Here is a 13,028-nt window from a genome sequence, read left to right as displayed (position 1 = left end):
GCTTCTGAGTATTTATTTTGATCAATCATGGGTTTGTTGGTTCTGCATATTTTCAGCGGTCAATAATTTTCTGGCGCTATAGACAGACCGATTGTTTGATCTCCGCACAGTAAATCAAGTGTAACAATATTAACGAGCAATATAATGTGTATAATGCTTTTTTATTGAGGAGCTCTCTGGTTTTAAAATGGACGACTGTAGTTTGGATATCTTTCTTTTGACATTTTCCACATTTGGAATGGACTCAAGCTGTCACGTCCGAACCTGCCGTAAAATGCCGTGTAACACTGTGGACCTGTGTGCTTCTCAGGCCGACCTCAACTGCAACGTTCAGGATGAGAACGGATCTTTCTACGGTGTCACCAGTCAGTACGAGAGCTCCGAAAACATGACCATTACATGCTCAACCAAAGTGTGCTCCTTTGGCAAGCAGGTGGTGGAGAAGGTCGAGGTAAGAAGCGCCTTCGTTAGGTTTCAGGAGTGTCTCCCAAAAGTGTACTTGTTGACTTTGCTGCATTCCGCTTCGTCTTTCAGACCGAATACGCACGGTTTGAGAACGGACGCTTCGTCTACAGGATAAGCAGATCCCCCATGTGTGAATACATGATCAACTTCATCCATAAGCTAAAGCACCTACCTGAGAAGTACATGATGAATAGCGTGCTGGAGAATTTTACTATCTTATTGGTATGAGATGAATTTCACCCTCCTCATCTTTGCCTTCAGGCCGAGTATATGAAGGGGGGATTTCATTGTGGTCAATTTTTCTGGTTGGTCATACATTCTTTTCATTCCAAGAGGGATGAAACACGTATCTGCAGAGTTCTCGATAGCCTACAGAGTTTTCCAAACCTTTGCTGAGCCTAGACACACATTTTATATTTGAAAAATCTACAAAGACTAATGGCAGAAAAGAATATATAACAGTTAATGAGATCGTGGCAACGTTGTCCGATTCTACTCGCAAGTTTATCGGCTCAGTGTGAAATCTGGACCTGTGTAGTTGAACACACATCTACTTTATTATTCTTTTGTATGAATAGCAACAGGTGGAGTCGCCGGCTAACTTTATTATATGACTATTATAAAAACCTGATATGTTAGAGTGAGCAAGGGCAGGGTTTGAATCGATGCAGCGCAGACTAAAAGAAACGAACAGGTAGAGTTGATCGATGTCGTTTTCAGACCCAGTCATTGAAATTGTATCTTTCCAGCATGTAAAATAAAGATAAACAGTGTGAGATTAAAAATAGTAAGAAACATATTTGTTCCGGAAGACTTAGGAACATTTTTGAAATGGGGCGTTCACCACACTGCAGTTGTACAATTTTAAGAAAAGATGGCTACGCAAATTATTATACAATTATTTTTTTTCCATTGATACGCCTTTTCTGTATTGCGGATGATTATGCAGAACATAGCCTTGATATTACGGCCGAAAAGTTCAACAGTGGTTCATCAGACCGTAACAAAATCTCCCCAGCACGTGGGAAAATGTGTGCCAAAGTTTGGACGGTGGCTCCCAAACGGCCCTGGGATTGAACTGTAGTTTACGCGGCGGTTTTGCCATTCTCACGCAATCACGCCTGTTTGCATGCCCCAAACCAACACAAGGTGATAATGCGCAGTGGAAAAGACAGGCAACCACTCCCATTGACCTCTTAAGACAATCTTTTATGTGTGTGTTTGTGTTTTCACAGGTGGTGACCAACCGAGATACGCAGGAGACGCTGCTTTGCATGGCGTGTGTGTTTGAAGTGTCGAACAGCGAGCACGGCGCCCAGCATCATATCTACAGACTGGTAAAAGAATGAACGAGCCGCTCTGCTTTTCTCACACACTCTCTGACCTCCAGACAAATGGCAGTGCCTCTCGCCTAAAGTCACAGCGACAACACTTTGCGCCCATTACCTGAAGTCTCTTCTTATCACCGTGTTGTTTTTGTGTCGTTGGACTGCAGCTGTGAGTTGTGGTACAGGTGTTTTCGGTTTCCTTTTGTTCATTTTGCTTCCACTGCAGGAAATCTGCTTGAGAGATCATGTAGAATTTGACGTCGACGTACACAATTTATTCGTTTATTTTGCTCAATGGAATTGTGTGTGGTCTACTTTTTTTTGTCTGTATATATGCTATTGGCTGCCTTTGTGCCAGTGGCCCGGTGTAATGTTTGGGTGTGTTGAACATACTTGTGATATGTACCAGCCCTCGCAGCGCATAACGCTCCAAAGAAACTATCCTGACACTAGACATACTGTATGACTTAATTTAACACTTTTCTATTCATCAACGGGCAGTCAATTAGGTTCCCTGTGGAAGCGCAACATCATCACAGCAGTTGGATTTCTTGCTAAAATCAGACACTGCACTCACTTTGCTGCCTTTCCGCGTGCATTTAAAAAAAAAAAGAACTCCAAACTTCTCAGCATTCGTTCGAGAAGACTTAAACTGACTCATCCAAAAGCACTTTGATCCTTCTGCTCTTGAGCAATCGTAACACTATCTATTCTCGTGCGACAGCGGGCCGTGTTTACCTTGCGGCTTCTCCTCGTAAAGCGGTGGCATTCCCGGCATGATCTGAGTCAGGGCGCCGCTCCCTCGTGTTTCATTCCCCTTCTCGTGGCCTACGCCACCCCCAAGCCTTAAAAACGCTACAGCTGTGCGGCCCGTAAGAGACGCTACGAAAACTGTGACGTGTCTCTTCGTAAAGGCTCGGCTTGCAGGAGTCATGTGAGAGAGTCCCGATACAGTCTGCCAAAGTGTTACTAGTACAGTGCCTTAGCGTATCTAGTCCAACTTTAGTCTGCATTCCAATTTCAAGTCAGGTTGATGCAGGTAAGATCTTTCACCAGTACCCTCCTCTATTTTCACATGAACTACATGAAAATGCCTCAGATGATATTCATGTATTTTTTCCTATAAAAGTCGTATTCCTTAAATGTCAGCTTTTTTTCTATGAGGCTTGGTTGAATTTTCTGTGGTAGAGGTAATAACCATAAAAACAAACTACAGCAACAGGAAAAAAAAACATATTCCCTAGCTCTCTTATAATGTTCTGTGTAGTAGAAAAAGGTGCCTTTGGTTTCCAATTTATGATTCAAACTGACACAGAAAGAAAGCATTGCGAGACCAAAAACGAAATAGAACCACATTGCCTTTTTCTTCATGCAGGGATGAGGAACAGGACATTTCAGATGGCCCGTGTGCCATTCGGAACACAAATACAACCTCAGAGGACCTTTCAACATTTCTCAAAATATACTTTGAACAACCTATAAAAGCAACAAAAAAGGTTTTGCTCTCTTTTTCACAAGTTTATCTCAAGGAGCGATGCCTTTTGGTGTCCACAGAAGAACTATTTCAAACATTGTTCACAAATTTGGCTTGGTCTGCGTCTTGATGCTCTTGTGTTGGCCCAATGCAATTTAATAATTCTACAAAATTACTAGAATCGTGTCCGGCTTAATTTAGGCGGGTTGAATAAATGTGACACTACTACAATATAGAATCATAATTGTTTAATCCGCATTTTTAGATGTCACTTATGAGTTAGATGAATTATCTCAATAAAAGTGCTCCCCAATACAGATGTAGTCACATTTGTGAACAATATTTGTGAGAAATAACCCTTTGTGTAAAGGTCGTGAAAGCTTAACAAATCAAACAAATTAAAGTGCTGCTTTTCAGTTAAATAAATATAAGCAATTACATCTCTTTTTTTATTATTAAAATTTAAAAAAAATCCTCTGAAGACTTGAACTTGAAAAATGTTCCCCGACCATCCATATCAAACTAACAAGGGGAAGCTGCTCACTTTTTTCTTTGGCTATCATAGAGATGTTTAGAAGGTAAAATTGCATAATGTCCTCGAGCTTGAAAAAAAAGCACTGCAGCGCGGCCTGATCAAATAATCGGCCGGCCGATTATATCTTACTATAATCCTTCTTTTTCATGCGACATTCAATGCTGTTCAATAAATATGAACACGATGTAAAGGACATGTGCACAACTGACAAAATAGACAAAACATTACTCTGTGTTTAATGACTTCCTTAGTCATCTTCTCAAATGCACATTAAGACTGTAAGTATTTATCATGTCGATGATATTTGTTTGAATTTATCGGGGCCAAATTTCCTAATCGGCATCAATCTAAAACAATTAGCCGGGCCCTAGACTGCAATTCACTTGCAGGTTCAAGTGGTTTCAACTAAAAAGAAGTTTCTGAAACTTGAATTTCTCCCTTAAACCAAGCCCAGTTTTATAACACTAGATATTTGAAGGTAGATTTTTACGAGCGGACCAGAGCTACATGCGCCTACACTGTTTCTTAAAAAGAAAACGCTCTGTGGTGAATGCACATTAATGTTCAATCAGTTTTGCCACCACAGTCTTAAGAACACTGTGCTCTTCTATTAGACTTTGTTTACCCTGTGTATCTGTTCATGTATCGATCTGTACCCATGTTCTTCTTGTTCTTGTTATACAGTTGTATGGTTGCGTGTTGACAAGGTCTGTGCATTGAGATGCTCATTGTTTCACTGCTGGTACAATACATGTTGACGTGTGGTTTAAGTACTACGCGACAGGATCGATGCCTTCGTAGGCGTGGTTATTTGCGCCCTTTTGTCCTATAAAATGAGCTTTTCAAAACCATTTAAAAAAAACAAAAAAAAAACAACAAACAAACAGCGTTTGACCAGGGGCTGCGAGAGTATCAGCAGTTGTTTTGTTATTTGTTATAATGTCAAGGAAGAAGGTACTGGTACCGTTCTGTTTATTATGATTATTTTAAAATTGTGGCTTGAAAGTGATCTGACTTCAAATGCCTCACATGTTTATGGTTTGTGTGCACACTTTATGTATAAAGGTGCTTTGTACAAAAAAAAAAAGATATTCTAGTGTTTCTTGGTACACATGTGTGATAACTTTTCTTATCTGCGACAGTTACGTGTTGGAGCAAGCAAGAGAAAAAGAGGCTCTTTTATGTTTGTATGTTTTGCATATTTACGATGATGATGGTCTTGTCTTTGCTGTAACATGATGCCTTCTTGATAATACTAGATATTTTGTAGCTTTCTAGATCATTTTTATGTATGCAATATTGCAGCTGAATAAAAGTCCAAACTACGGTTTTTGTTGGTGGTTTTACTTGTGTTTCAAGAATGCGTCCAAAGTTTTCGCTCGCTATTGTAATATGTCATACGGAAAATCAACGGTAGAGGTCGCCAAGTGATTGCAGGGATTGCTCTTTCAACTATATGGATGAAATAACCTCGTCGAACACCAGAGGGAGGCATTTATCTACGTGAGATAGTTGTTCAGGAGGCGCAAATTGATTTTTGAACCTTAACACACGTTAAAAGTCTCTCATTCTGTCATATGGACGTCACAAAATTGTTCAAATGACATATTTTAAGACTTAAAATGAAATGCATATCTTTATGGAAACAAGTGCTTTTATTAAAGTTGAGCTGGTCATTTCTTTTTGTCGTCACAATTTACAGCACAGGTAGAGATCAAAAACGTTTTTCCAAGGCAATTACGGTCATGATGAAGGTGATAAAATATGGCACAACATTACCAAAAACTGGACATCGCTCCAACATAAAAATACAAAAACTGGTTAGGGAGGACGACAGCAACTTTGAAGAAGCTGAATTGGCTGTTTTTCTATACGTGATCTAGCTCTCTCTTCCTTTCTGGACATAAGGAACGGTACGAAGAAAACAAACAAAAACAAAGGTTGTGACAAAACTAATCACCAAAAGGAGATACCGTCAGTGAAGCATCACGGTCTGTTGAAGTTTGTCTGTACTGGACCCTTTAACAAGGTAGGAAGAAGTTACAGAGAACAGTTCCAAACTATGGTGGGAACGGGTTTTAAATTGTGTATCCTGGGCTCAATTAAAAATAACAATGAGAATATAAACGAAGAATACATACATATAGCCTAATGTAAACTCCGAATACAAAAAAAAAAAAAAATCTGCGTGTGACGTCATCCGCTCTGTCCCACATTCCCTTGTGGCCACAGTCACGTCATCCAGCTTACTCAAGTTTTTTCCACTTTGCGCCATGTCACTTTGTACTTCTGCTGCATTTCTTGTACTGATGACCGATTGGACCCAAAACGCAGGGTGAATGCAAAGAGTTAAAATAGAAATAAGTAGTATTAATAATCATAATGGATTCCGTGGAAGGGAGGATCTCGGTGTGGGTGTGCGCGGAGGAGAAGCTGGTCGTGGGCTTGTCCAAACGCACAACCTGCGGCGATGTAGTCAAAGCGCTCCTGGAGGACGTAAACAACCCGAACCATCAGTGCTACTGCATCGCGGAAAAATGGAGGGGCTTCCAGAGGATTCTCCCCGACCGGACCAGGATTTGGCGTCTTTGGGTGGCCTGGGGGGACGAGCGGGATCGGGTGAGATTCGTGCTCGTGGGCTGCAGCGAGGTGGTCCGGAGCGCAGAGGCGCGCGTGGTGCTGCTCGGCAAACCCAACTTTGTGTCCAAATGGACTCCGGGCTCTTCCTCGGCGGAAATCCCCCTGGACAAGCAGCGCCGGATCGTCAGGAAAGCTTTCCGAAAGTTGGAGAAGATGCAGAAAAAACAGCTTTCCTCTTATGGCGCGGAGAAGATGCAGGATTTGGCGCACTTGGTGGTGTCCCAGGACCACACCATCCGCCTGCAGGCTCTCAGGATTCAGGAGCTGGATGCAGAGATTGAAAGACGGGAGGCCAAAGTGCATTTGGACCGAACCCGAACCCACGGTCTCAATTATGTGCAGAACACTTATTTACAGGCGGATTCTGTCGCAGAGGAGTCCAGCCAAGACCTATGCTCTTTGGAAGGCTTTCTTCACTTGTGTGACATCACAGTAGGTGATAAATAAATACATTTTATCAATCCGATATTTTCATATGTTATTAGTCACTTATTCTCACTTGGGTCGCCCGCGTGCTGGTGCCTATCCCAGCTGACTTCGGGCAATAGGCGGGGGGCACACAGAGACAAACAACCATTCATACTCACCGTCACACCTAAGGGCAATTTGGAGTATGCATTAGACCTGCCATGTATGTTTTCGGCGAGTAGGAGGAAGCTGGAGTGCCCAGAGAGAATCCCCAGAACATGCAAACCCCAAATAGGAAGGATCAGGCGAGCTGGAATTTAACTAGGAACTTCTGAACATTGAGGCAGATGTGCTAACCGTTCTGCCCTATCTATTTACAATCTATATTAAAATGAATGGAAGTCCTGATGTTCCACTTGCATACCAAACAAAAAGTAGGGGGAAAGTCTGTTGTGGTTGCCCTTCATTCATATTCTTTGATGAGTGTACGTTAACTCCAAGCACATCCGTCTCACAGTTCAGAGGCCCCTGGGGTTTATATCCTCCAACCTTCCAGTGTGGAGTTTGCATGTTCACCCCAAGCACGTCCGTCTCACAGTTCAGAGGCCCCTGGGGTTTATATCCACCAACCTTCCAGTGTGGAGTTTGCATGTTCACCCCATGCCCGCTTGGGCTGACTCCGGAAATTCCGGCTTCACATTCCGAAAGCACGCATGGTCGGTATATTGGACACTCAAAATTTTTGTTAGGTGTGATTGGGAGCATGAATGGTTTTGGGCGCTATAATTGGTTGGCAACATGTTTAGGTTGTCCCCCATCTACTGCCCGAAGGCAGCTGGGTTAGGCACCAGCAAGCCAGCAACTCTCATGAGGATAACCGGCTATAGAAAATGTTGAACTGTCGATTGGGAGAAAAAGTTTGACGCCGCAATCTGTCACTTGTGTCAGAAGGAGCTGTGGAAGCAAGAGGCGCTTGCGGACATGTTGACGGTGCAGATGGAGGATGAATTTAACCAGCGTTGGATGCAGAGGCGGCGAAAGGAGGAGGAGACCCCAGCGTCCTTCCTGGCGGAAGGAGACGAGATGTTTTTGAAGGAGCGCCTGAGGAGATTGCTGGACGCGACTTTGTATGTGGGCCTGTGCCTCCGCTCGGATTTGGAGGCTATTAGGGGCGATTTGGAGCTGAGCCGGCAGATTTGCGGCAGTCGCGAGGAGGAGATGAGGGATTTGCTGGAGAAAATCAACTCTTTGGGTTCGGAGGATGGGTCTGACATTAAGGGGGGGATAGATGAAGCTGAGAGGAGGAGTGGGTGGGTGGAGCAAGCCAGGGGTTTGTCCAAAAGTCACAGGGGGAACGATGACGACTCAGACACGGGTTTAAGTTCTCTCCACAGCCAGGAGTCCGACAGCCTCGCCGTGTTCCAGTCACTGGTATAGAATCGGACCGTTCGGGAACATGTAGAAGCAAGCTACCGTGGACCATGTGACCACGATGGTCACTCTCAAACTGGTTGAGTCAGAACCGTGTTTCAGAGTCTGGAACTAGATATCACTTTAGATAGAACGCAATTAAGTACAGCGTGCACCACTGATTCTAGCGCTGGCCCAACCCTGTCTCGATTACCTGACCAATCAGTTTTTATTGACCTTTATCTTCTTCTTTCTTTACACAATTCTTGCAGTAAATAAAATGCATTTTTAAACTAGCTGCAACCGCTTTCATTCTTGCATGTCGAACCGATATCTGGTGTTACCTTTTAGATAACCGCCAGGTCAGTTGACCTTCACACTACTGGGCTGATTAAAACTGAAGCGTACATATAAACGTGAGTCAAAATCAAACACAACAAAAGTACTGATATTGAAAAAGTGTGCAAGAAGAAAGGAAACTGAAAACTGACATCTCAAATGCTGAAGTAGAGATGGTGGCTTCCATTTTCAAGTTTGACTTCCCATCCAGGCATTTTGTGTTTTCACATATTTTTTTTCTCTCACCCGGTCTTTGATGCATGACTTATGAGCAAATTTTCTTGTACGCCAGCTATACAATGACAATAAAGGCATTCTATTCTATTTTAAAACCTAACAAAATGAAGGCATGAAATGTTTTGTAAAGGAGTCACTATAAAAGACACTTTATAAATTCATTTGCTCTTATTTTGAAAAGATAGACGTACTGGGACTGTTCCTGTCACAGCAAAGCATTGTTAGATTAGCTGATACCTGGAGGAACCTGCTGCATACCTCATATACCCCCTGAAGTGCCTTCATGTACTGCCCAGGGAAAGCTGTAGCCCCCATTTGAAAACTACTGCTTGCCGTCCAATTTTTCACCTGATTTGTCAGCCTTGATAAACATCAGTTAATTTGACCTTAATGTGGAGCACGTAAAATTGCAAAGAAAAAAAAACTGAAAGCAGAAAATAAAATGAGGACATTCCTGGCTTTTTGTCTTAATGTGTGAGAATTCTGTGATTCTGTTGGCTGTTTCCCATGTGACTGAATGGAATTGCACAGATATCACGTTGCGACTACACGAGGAGTCCCAAGATGTCTCAAGCCACTTCAAGTGCATTCAGGAATCTGGAGTGCTCCTCTCATCGGAGCTGTTCATCAAGTAGACAAAAGATGTGAGAAGTTGCAATGTTTGCTTCATTGGAGACACTTTTTGTTGTTCCCTATGATATCTTTGCACAAAAATGTAGGCAGAAAAATGCACTTTAAAACATTTTGGTGCAAATAAAAGAGTAGCATATGTTTGCAGACATTTTAAGTAGGAGTCAAAGGAAGAATTTGATGGTCCTTTTTACGTGCTTGCACACACACACATACACGCGAACACACACAGATATACATACATGCTAGATTCAATTCAGCAGCATACATTATTGTTTTTTTTCCATTTCGAACCTCTTTCCATGGCCCTGTGTCCTTTGCTTGTAGGTTGCCTTCGTAGCACAAAGACAATGGTCCTCGCAAACTACCATATTCTTTTCACCGGGTGTCCTTTCTGTGTCACCTTTAATTCACATTCTGAATTAAAAGGCTCAGAAATATTTCCAGTGATTGTTTTTCCTCTTATTAATGGGCACCTATCCGCTTTGCATTGCGCATTTATGGCATTCATAGACAGGAATTCTGTGCAAGATGGTGGTGCCCGCGATTGCTAATAGCATCCAGACTTGCCCGTCAACGACTTCACGTCACGCCAAGGCCTACGCAAAGGGGTACACTTTGACTTGAAGTGGCAACATGGAGCTTGAAGTATCTGCTAAACTGTTGCTGGTTGTTACGTGAGCTAAGTTCACAGCCCCAATCTAGCATTTATTTCCAACCCGCGCTTCCTGCTTGAAATTCCAAGGGATCTAATTCCATCTTCGTCAAATTTAATGGTTTACTTGGCCTGTTGTCGTTCACATTCCTCGCCCATCAGGAAAAATATCTCTTAATGGTGCCACCGGCTTGTGCTCTCTAATCCCAGGAATGTGTCGCCATCTTTCCTTTGTTGGACTTCTGTGAGCGACGGTCCATGCGGTCGCTAATGAAGGCGTCGACGGCAGAGCCGAGGGTGCCGAGAAGTGAACTGCTCAAAGCGTACTTAACCTCAATGGCGGTTCGTTAGAGTCCATTGTGCTGCTGGCAGGTGTGTTAATCCTGGAAGGTTTTGGCGCTGACCTTTGCTGGAGCGCCTCTCAAGGCGTCAGTCATCACACTACAACACAACTGAAGAAACAAGTAGTCATGCTAATATTGCAGATGCTTTTGCTGGCACAACAAAAAGTTAGACGGAAGCTCAGCTTAACTTTTGATGGAGGTGGAAGCTGTTTGCTCTGCTTTTTTTTTTCCGCCCTTTCCTGCCCGCTTTGCTGATTTTGTCCTCCTGTGTTGTCTTTTGTTCTAGCTATTAGTTGAGCTTGTTGGGGGTGAAAGCCTCATGGAGGTCTTCAGGTGGGCACCCTTGTTTGGTTGATAGGCCCACGACATCTGCAGAGGGCTCAATAGCGACACCTGGCGTCTCGGGTGTGCCCCTCTCTGCTTTTACCCCTCCTTTTTCATCTTGCAGACCAGCTGGGTTCTTTTTCCTGCTAATATTTTAGACTGCAGCAGTGTTTTTCTTCCATTTAACCATGAAATTGGTCATCTGTATTCTGGACGTGATTGAGAGAATTTGCTTGAGGCAGACGGGAATATTCTTGCCCCTCTAGGACATTTACCAATGGGCACACCATGATTTCCAGAAACAAGCGGAAGATGGTGCGTCTATCCATCTTGGCCATAGGGGATGTGGAGAACGTATACATTATTGGAACCCTAATAACAGGGGTTCCTAATTTCTCGCAAAATGCTTCAGAAAGGCACAACTAAATTGGAGATCAAGCTGTCAGTCTTTTTTTTTGGATGTGTAGGACAAGTGGGACGGGTGTTGGTCATTGCCTTTGTATCTTTCTTGGACGGTTCCAGCATGTGAAGTGAAATTTTGTTGCCTTGTACTTCTGCAGGTGTAATGTCTATAGCAGTGTTTCTCAACTATATTTTGCCAGGCCCCCCCTAGAAAAGAGAAAACGTTTTGCCCCCCGTTGATGCACTGAATATAAATAAGATTATTATTGATGAAAATTGTTTAAGTATACCTCACATGTATCCTTTTTAATATTAACAATAGAAAAAAGCAATATAAATCAACTTTCAACAACTGTTAATTATTTTATCGTGTTTATACTTGGTTATAGCTTAGTCTAAAATGAAAAAAAAAGAAGCAAGTACACCAAAGTGCCTGAAACTAAAAGAAAATGATGAAAATTATTACTTCTTTGCAATTACATTCCACATGACAAAAACAACGCCTTTTTCCTGGGATCATCCGCACCCCCCCTGGCATCACCTCGCGCCCCCCCCAGGGTGGCCCGCGCCACTATTTGAGAAGCACTGGTCTATAGCAAACTTGAAACTTAAAAATTAGCATCTATTGAGAATTAGCAGCCTCTTGATTCACTTCGCTGTGAAACTCTTCTTTTTCAAGAGTTTTTATAAGGTATGAAATGTTTTGACAGCCAGTGGATGGCTAGTTGACATTCAGAAAGGGTGTAGCCAAAGTTCAGATCCTAAAATTGCCTCTGGCTGAAAGTATTTCTGTCACAAACAAACACAAAGCCTTTTCCTAAAAAAGACAAAAGTTTCATGGGTGTGCTTGTTGTGTATCACTTACACACTAATATATCTATGTGTTTCAGGAAATACAATGAGTGAACTTCTCAGTTGCATTCAACGGAAAGTTGGTGAATGAAGTCAGCTCCAGGATAAAAGGACTGGCTTCAAGTGTCCTGGTAGTGGATTGTATTGCAAAACTGCATTTTTTTTAAACACATGCACACATACACACATATAGAGGCAGAGAGATAATTATCGTGAAAGCATCATGTAAGATAGGTTGCTAATATACATTATGCAGCATGTGTATGGTCTTTAAATTCTGACCTTTGTTGTACTGTAGAAAGTAGATTCAATAAATTTGCAATTTAATAAAAAACAAATGGTCTCATTTTTTAAAAGTCAGTATCGTCCTTACAGTAGTACATGAGGAAAGCAATTTGTGAAACAAAGCTGGAGCCACCTTTTTTCTCTACTTTGGCTTCTACAAACCCAATTCCAACCAGCTAGTAATCATATCACTCATCAAAATATGAAGAGAATCTGGAGAAATCACAGCATGTGAGCAGTAACATTGAATGTCTGTGACCTTTTGATACCTCAGATGACATTGCATCAAAAACCCAAACTCACCGTTTAAAGATATCACCACATGTGCCCAGGAGCGCTTCAGAAAACCATTCAGTAAATACAGTTGAGTGCTACAGACTTAAGAGCTACTTCAAACTTGATTATGCAAAAGCATGAGCCAGAATTGCTGTCGGCTTCTCTGGGCCTGATCTAATCTAAAATGGACTGATGCAAAGTGGAAAAGTGTTGTGTGGTTTGATGAATCCACATTTCAGAATGTTTTAGGAAACTGTGGACGTCATGTGCTTCGGCCAAAGAGAAAAAAAGAGCAATCCGGACTGTCATGGATGGAAAGTTCAAAAGCCAGTAGTGTCGTCTTTGTAGGTTATTAGGTTTGATTATGATTTGTTTTATAATGAACACAATGTCCCAACTTTCGTCGTCTTTCGTCGAAGTTGTT

At 42.3% G+C, this 13,028-nt stretch overlaps 2 protein-coding genes across 6 annotated transcripts in view; both read left to right on the top strand.

The window, feature by feature from the left end:
• tead1b (TEA domain family member 1b) overlaps nucleotides 1–5,132 on the top strand; it is a 39,243-nt gene extending 34,111 nt beyond the window's left edge. For all 4 annotated transcript variants that reach the window (XM_088413088.1, XM_088413087.1, XM_088413086.1 and 1 more), the window contains 3 exons: nucleotides 311–451; nucleotides 535–687; nucleotides 1,701–5,132. In XM_088413088.1, the coding sequence (XP_088269214.1) occupies nucleotides 311–451; nucleotides 535–687; nucleotides 1,701–1,814 (408 nt within the window). In that variant the 3' untranslated portion in view covers nucleotides 1,815–5,132. The remainder of the gene's footprint in view (nucleotides 1–310; nucleotides 452–534; nucleotides 688–1,700) is intronic.
• Nucleotides 5,133–6,087: 955 nt separating this feature from the next.
• rassf10b (Ras association domain family member 10b) lies at nucleotides 6,088–9,228 on the top strand. Of its 2 annotated transcripts, none has more exons than XM_088413539.1 (2): nucleotides 6,088–6,874; nucleotides 7,802–9,228. In XM_088413539.1, exons 1-2 carry the CDS (start codon nucleotides 6,185–6,187, stop codon nucleotides 8,285–8,287), a joined length of 1,176 nt encoding a protein of 391 aa, XP_088269665.1. In that variant the 5' UTR covers nucleotides 6,088–6,184; the 3' UTR covers nucleotides 8,288–9,228. The 2 variants fall into 2 exon arrangements, with proteins under 2 accessions (XP_088269665.1, XP_088269664.1); XM_088413538.1 differs by having other exon boundaries at nucleotides 7,799–9,228.
• Nucleotides 9,229–13,028: the final 3,800 nt, after the last annotated feature.

This window comes from Hippichthys cyanospilos, chromosome 4, assembly GCF_059441005.1.
Source record: "Hippichthys cyanospilos isolate Australia breed blue-spotted pipefish chromosome 4, RoL_Hcya_1.0, whole genome shotgun sequence".
NCBI lineage: Eukaryota > Metazoa > Chordata > Actinopteri > Syngnathiformes > Syngnathidae > Hippichthys > Hippichthys cyanospilos.
Note: the sequence above shows the minus strand (reverse complement) of the source record. Positions and strands in the feature narration are given on the sequence as shown.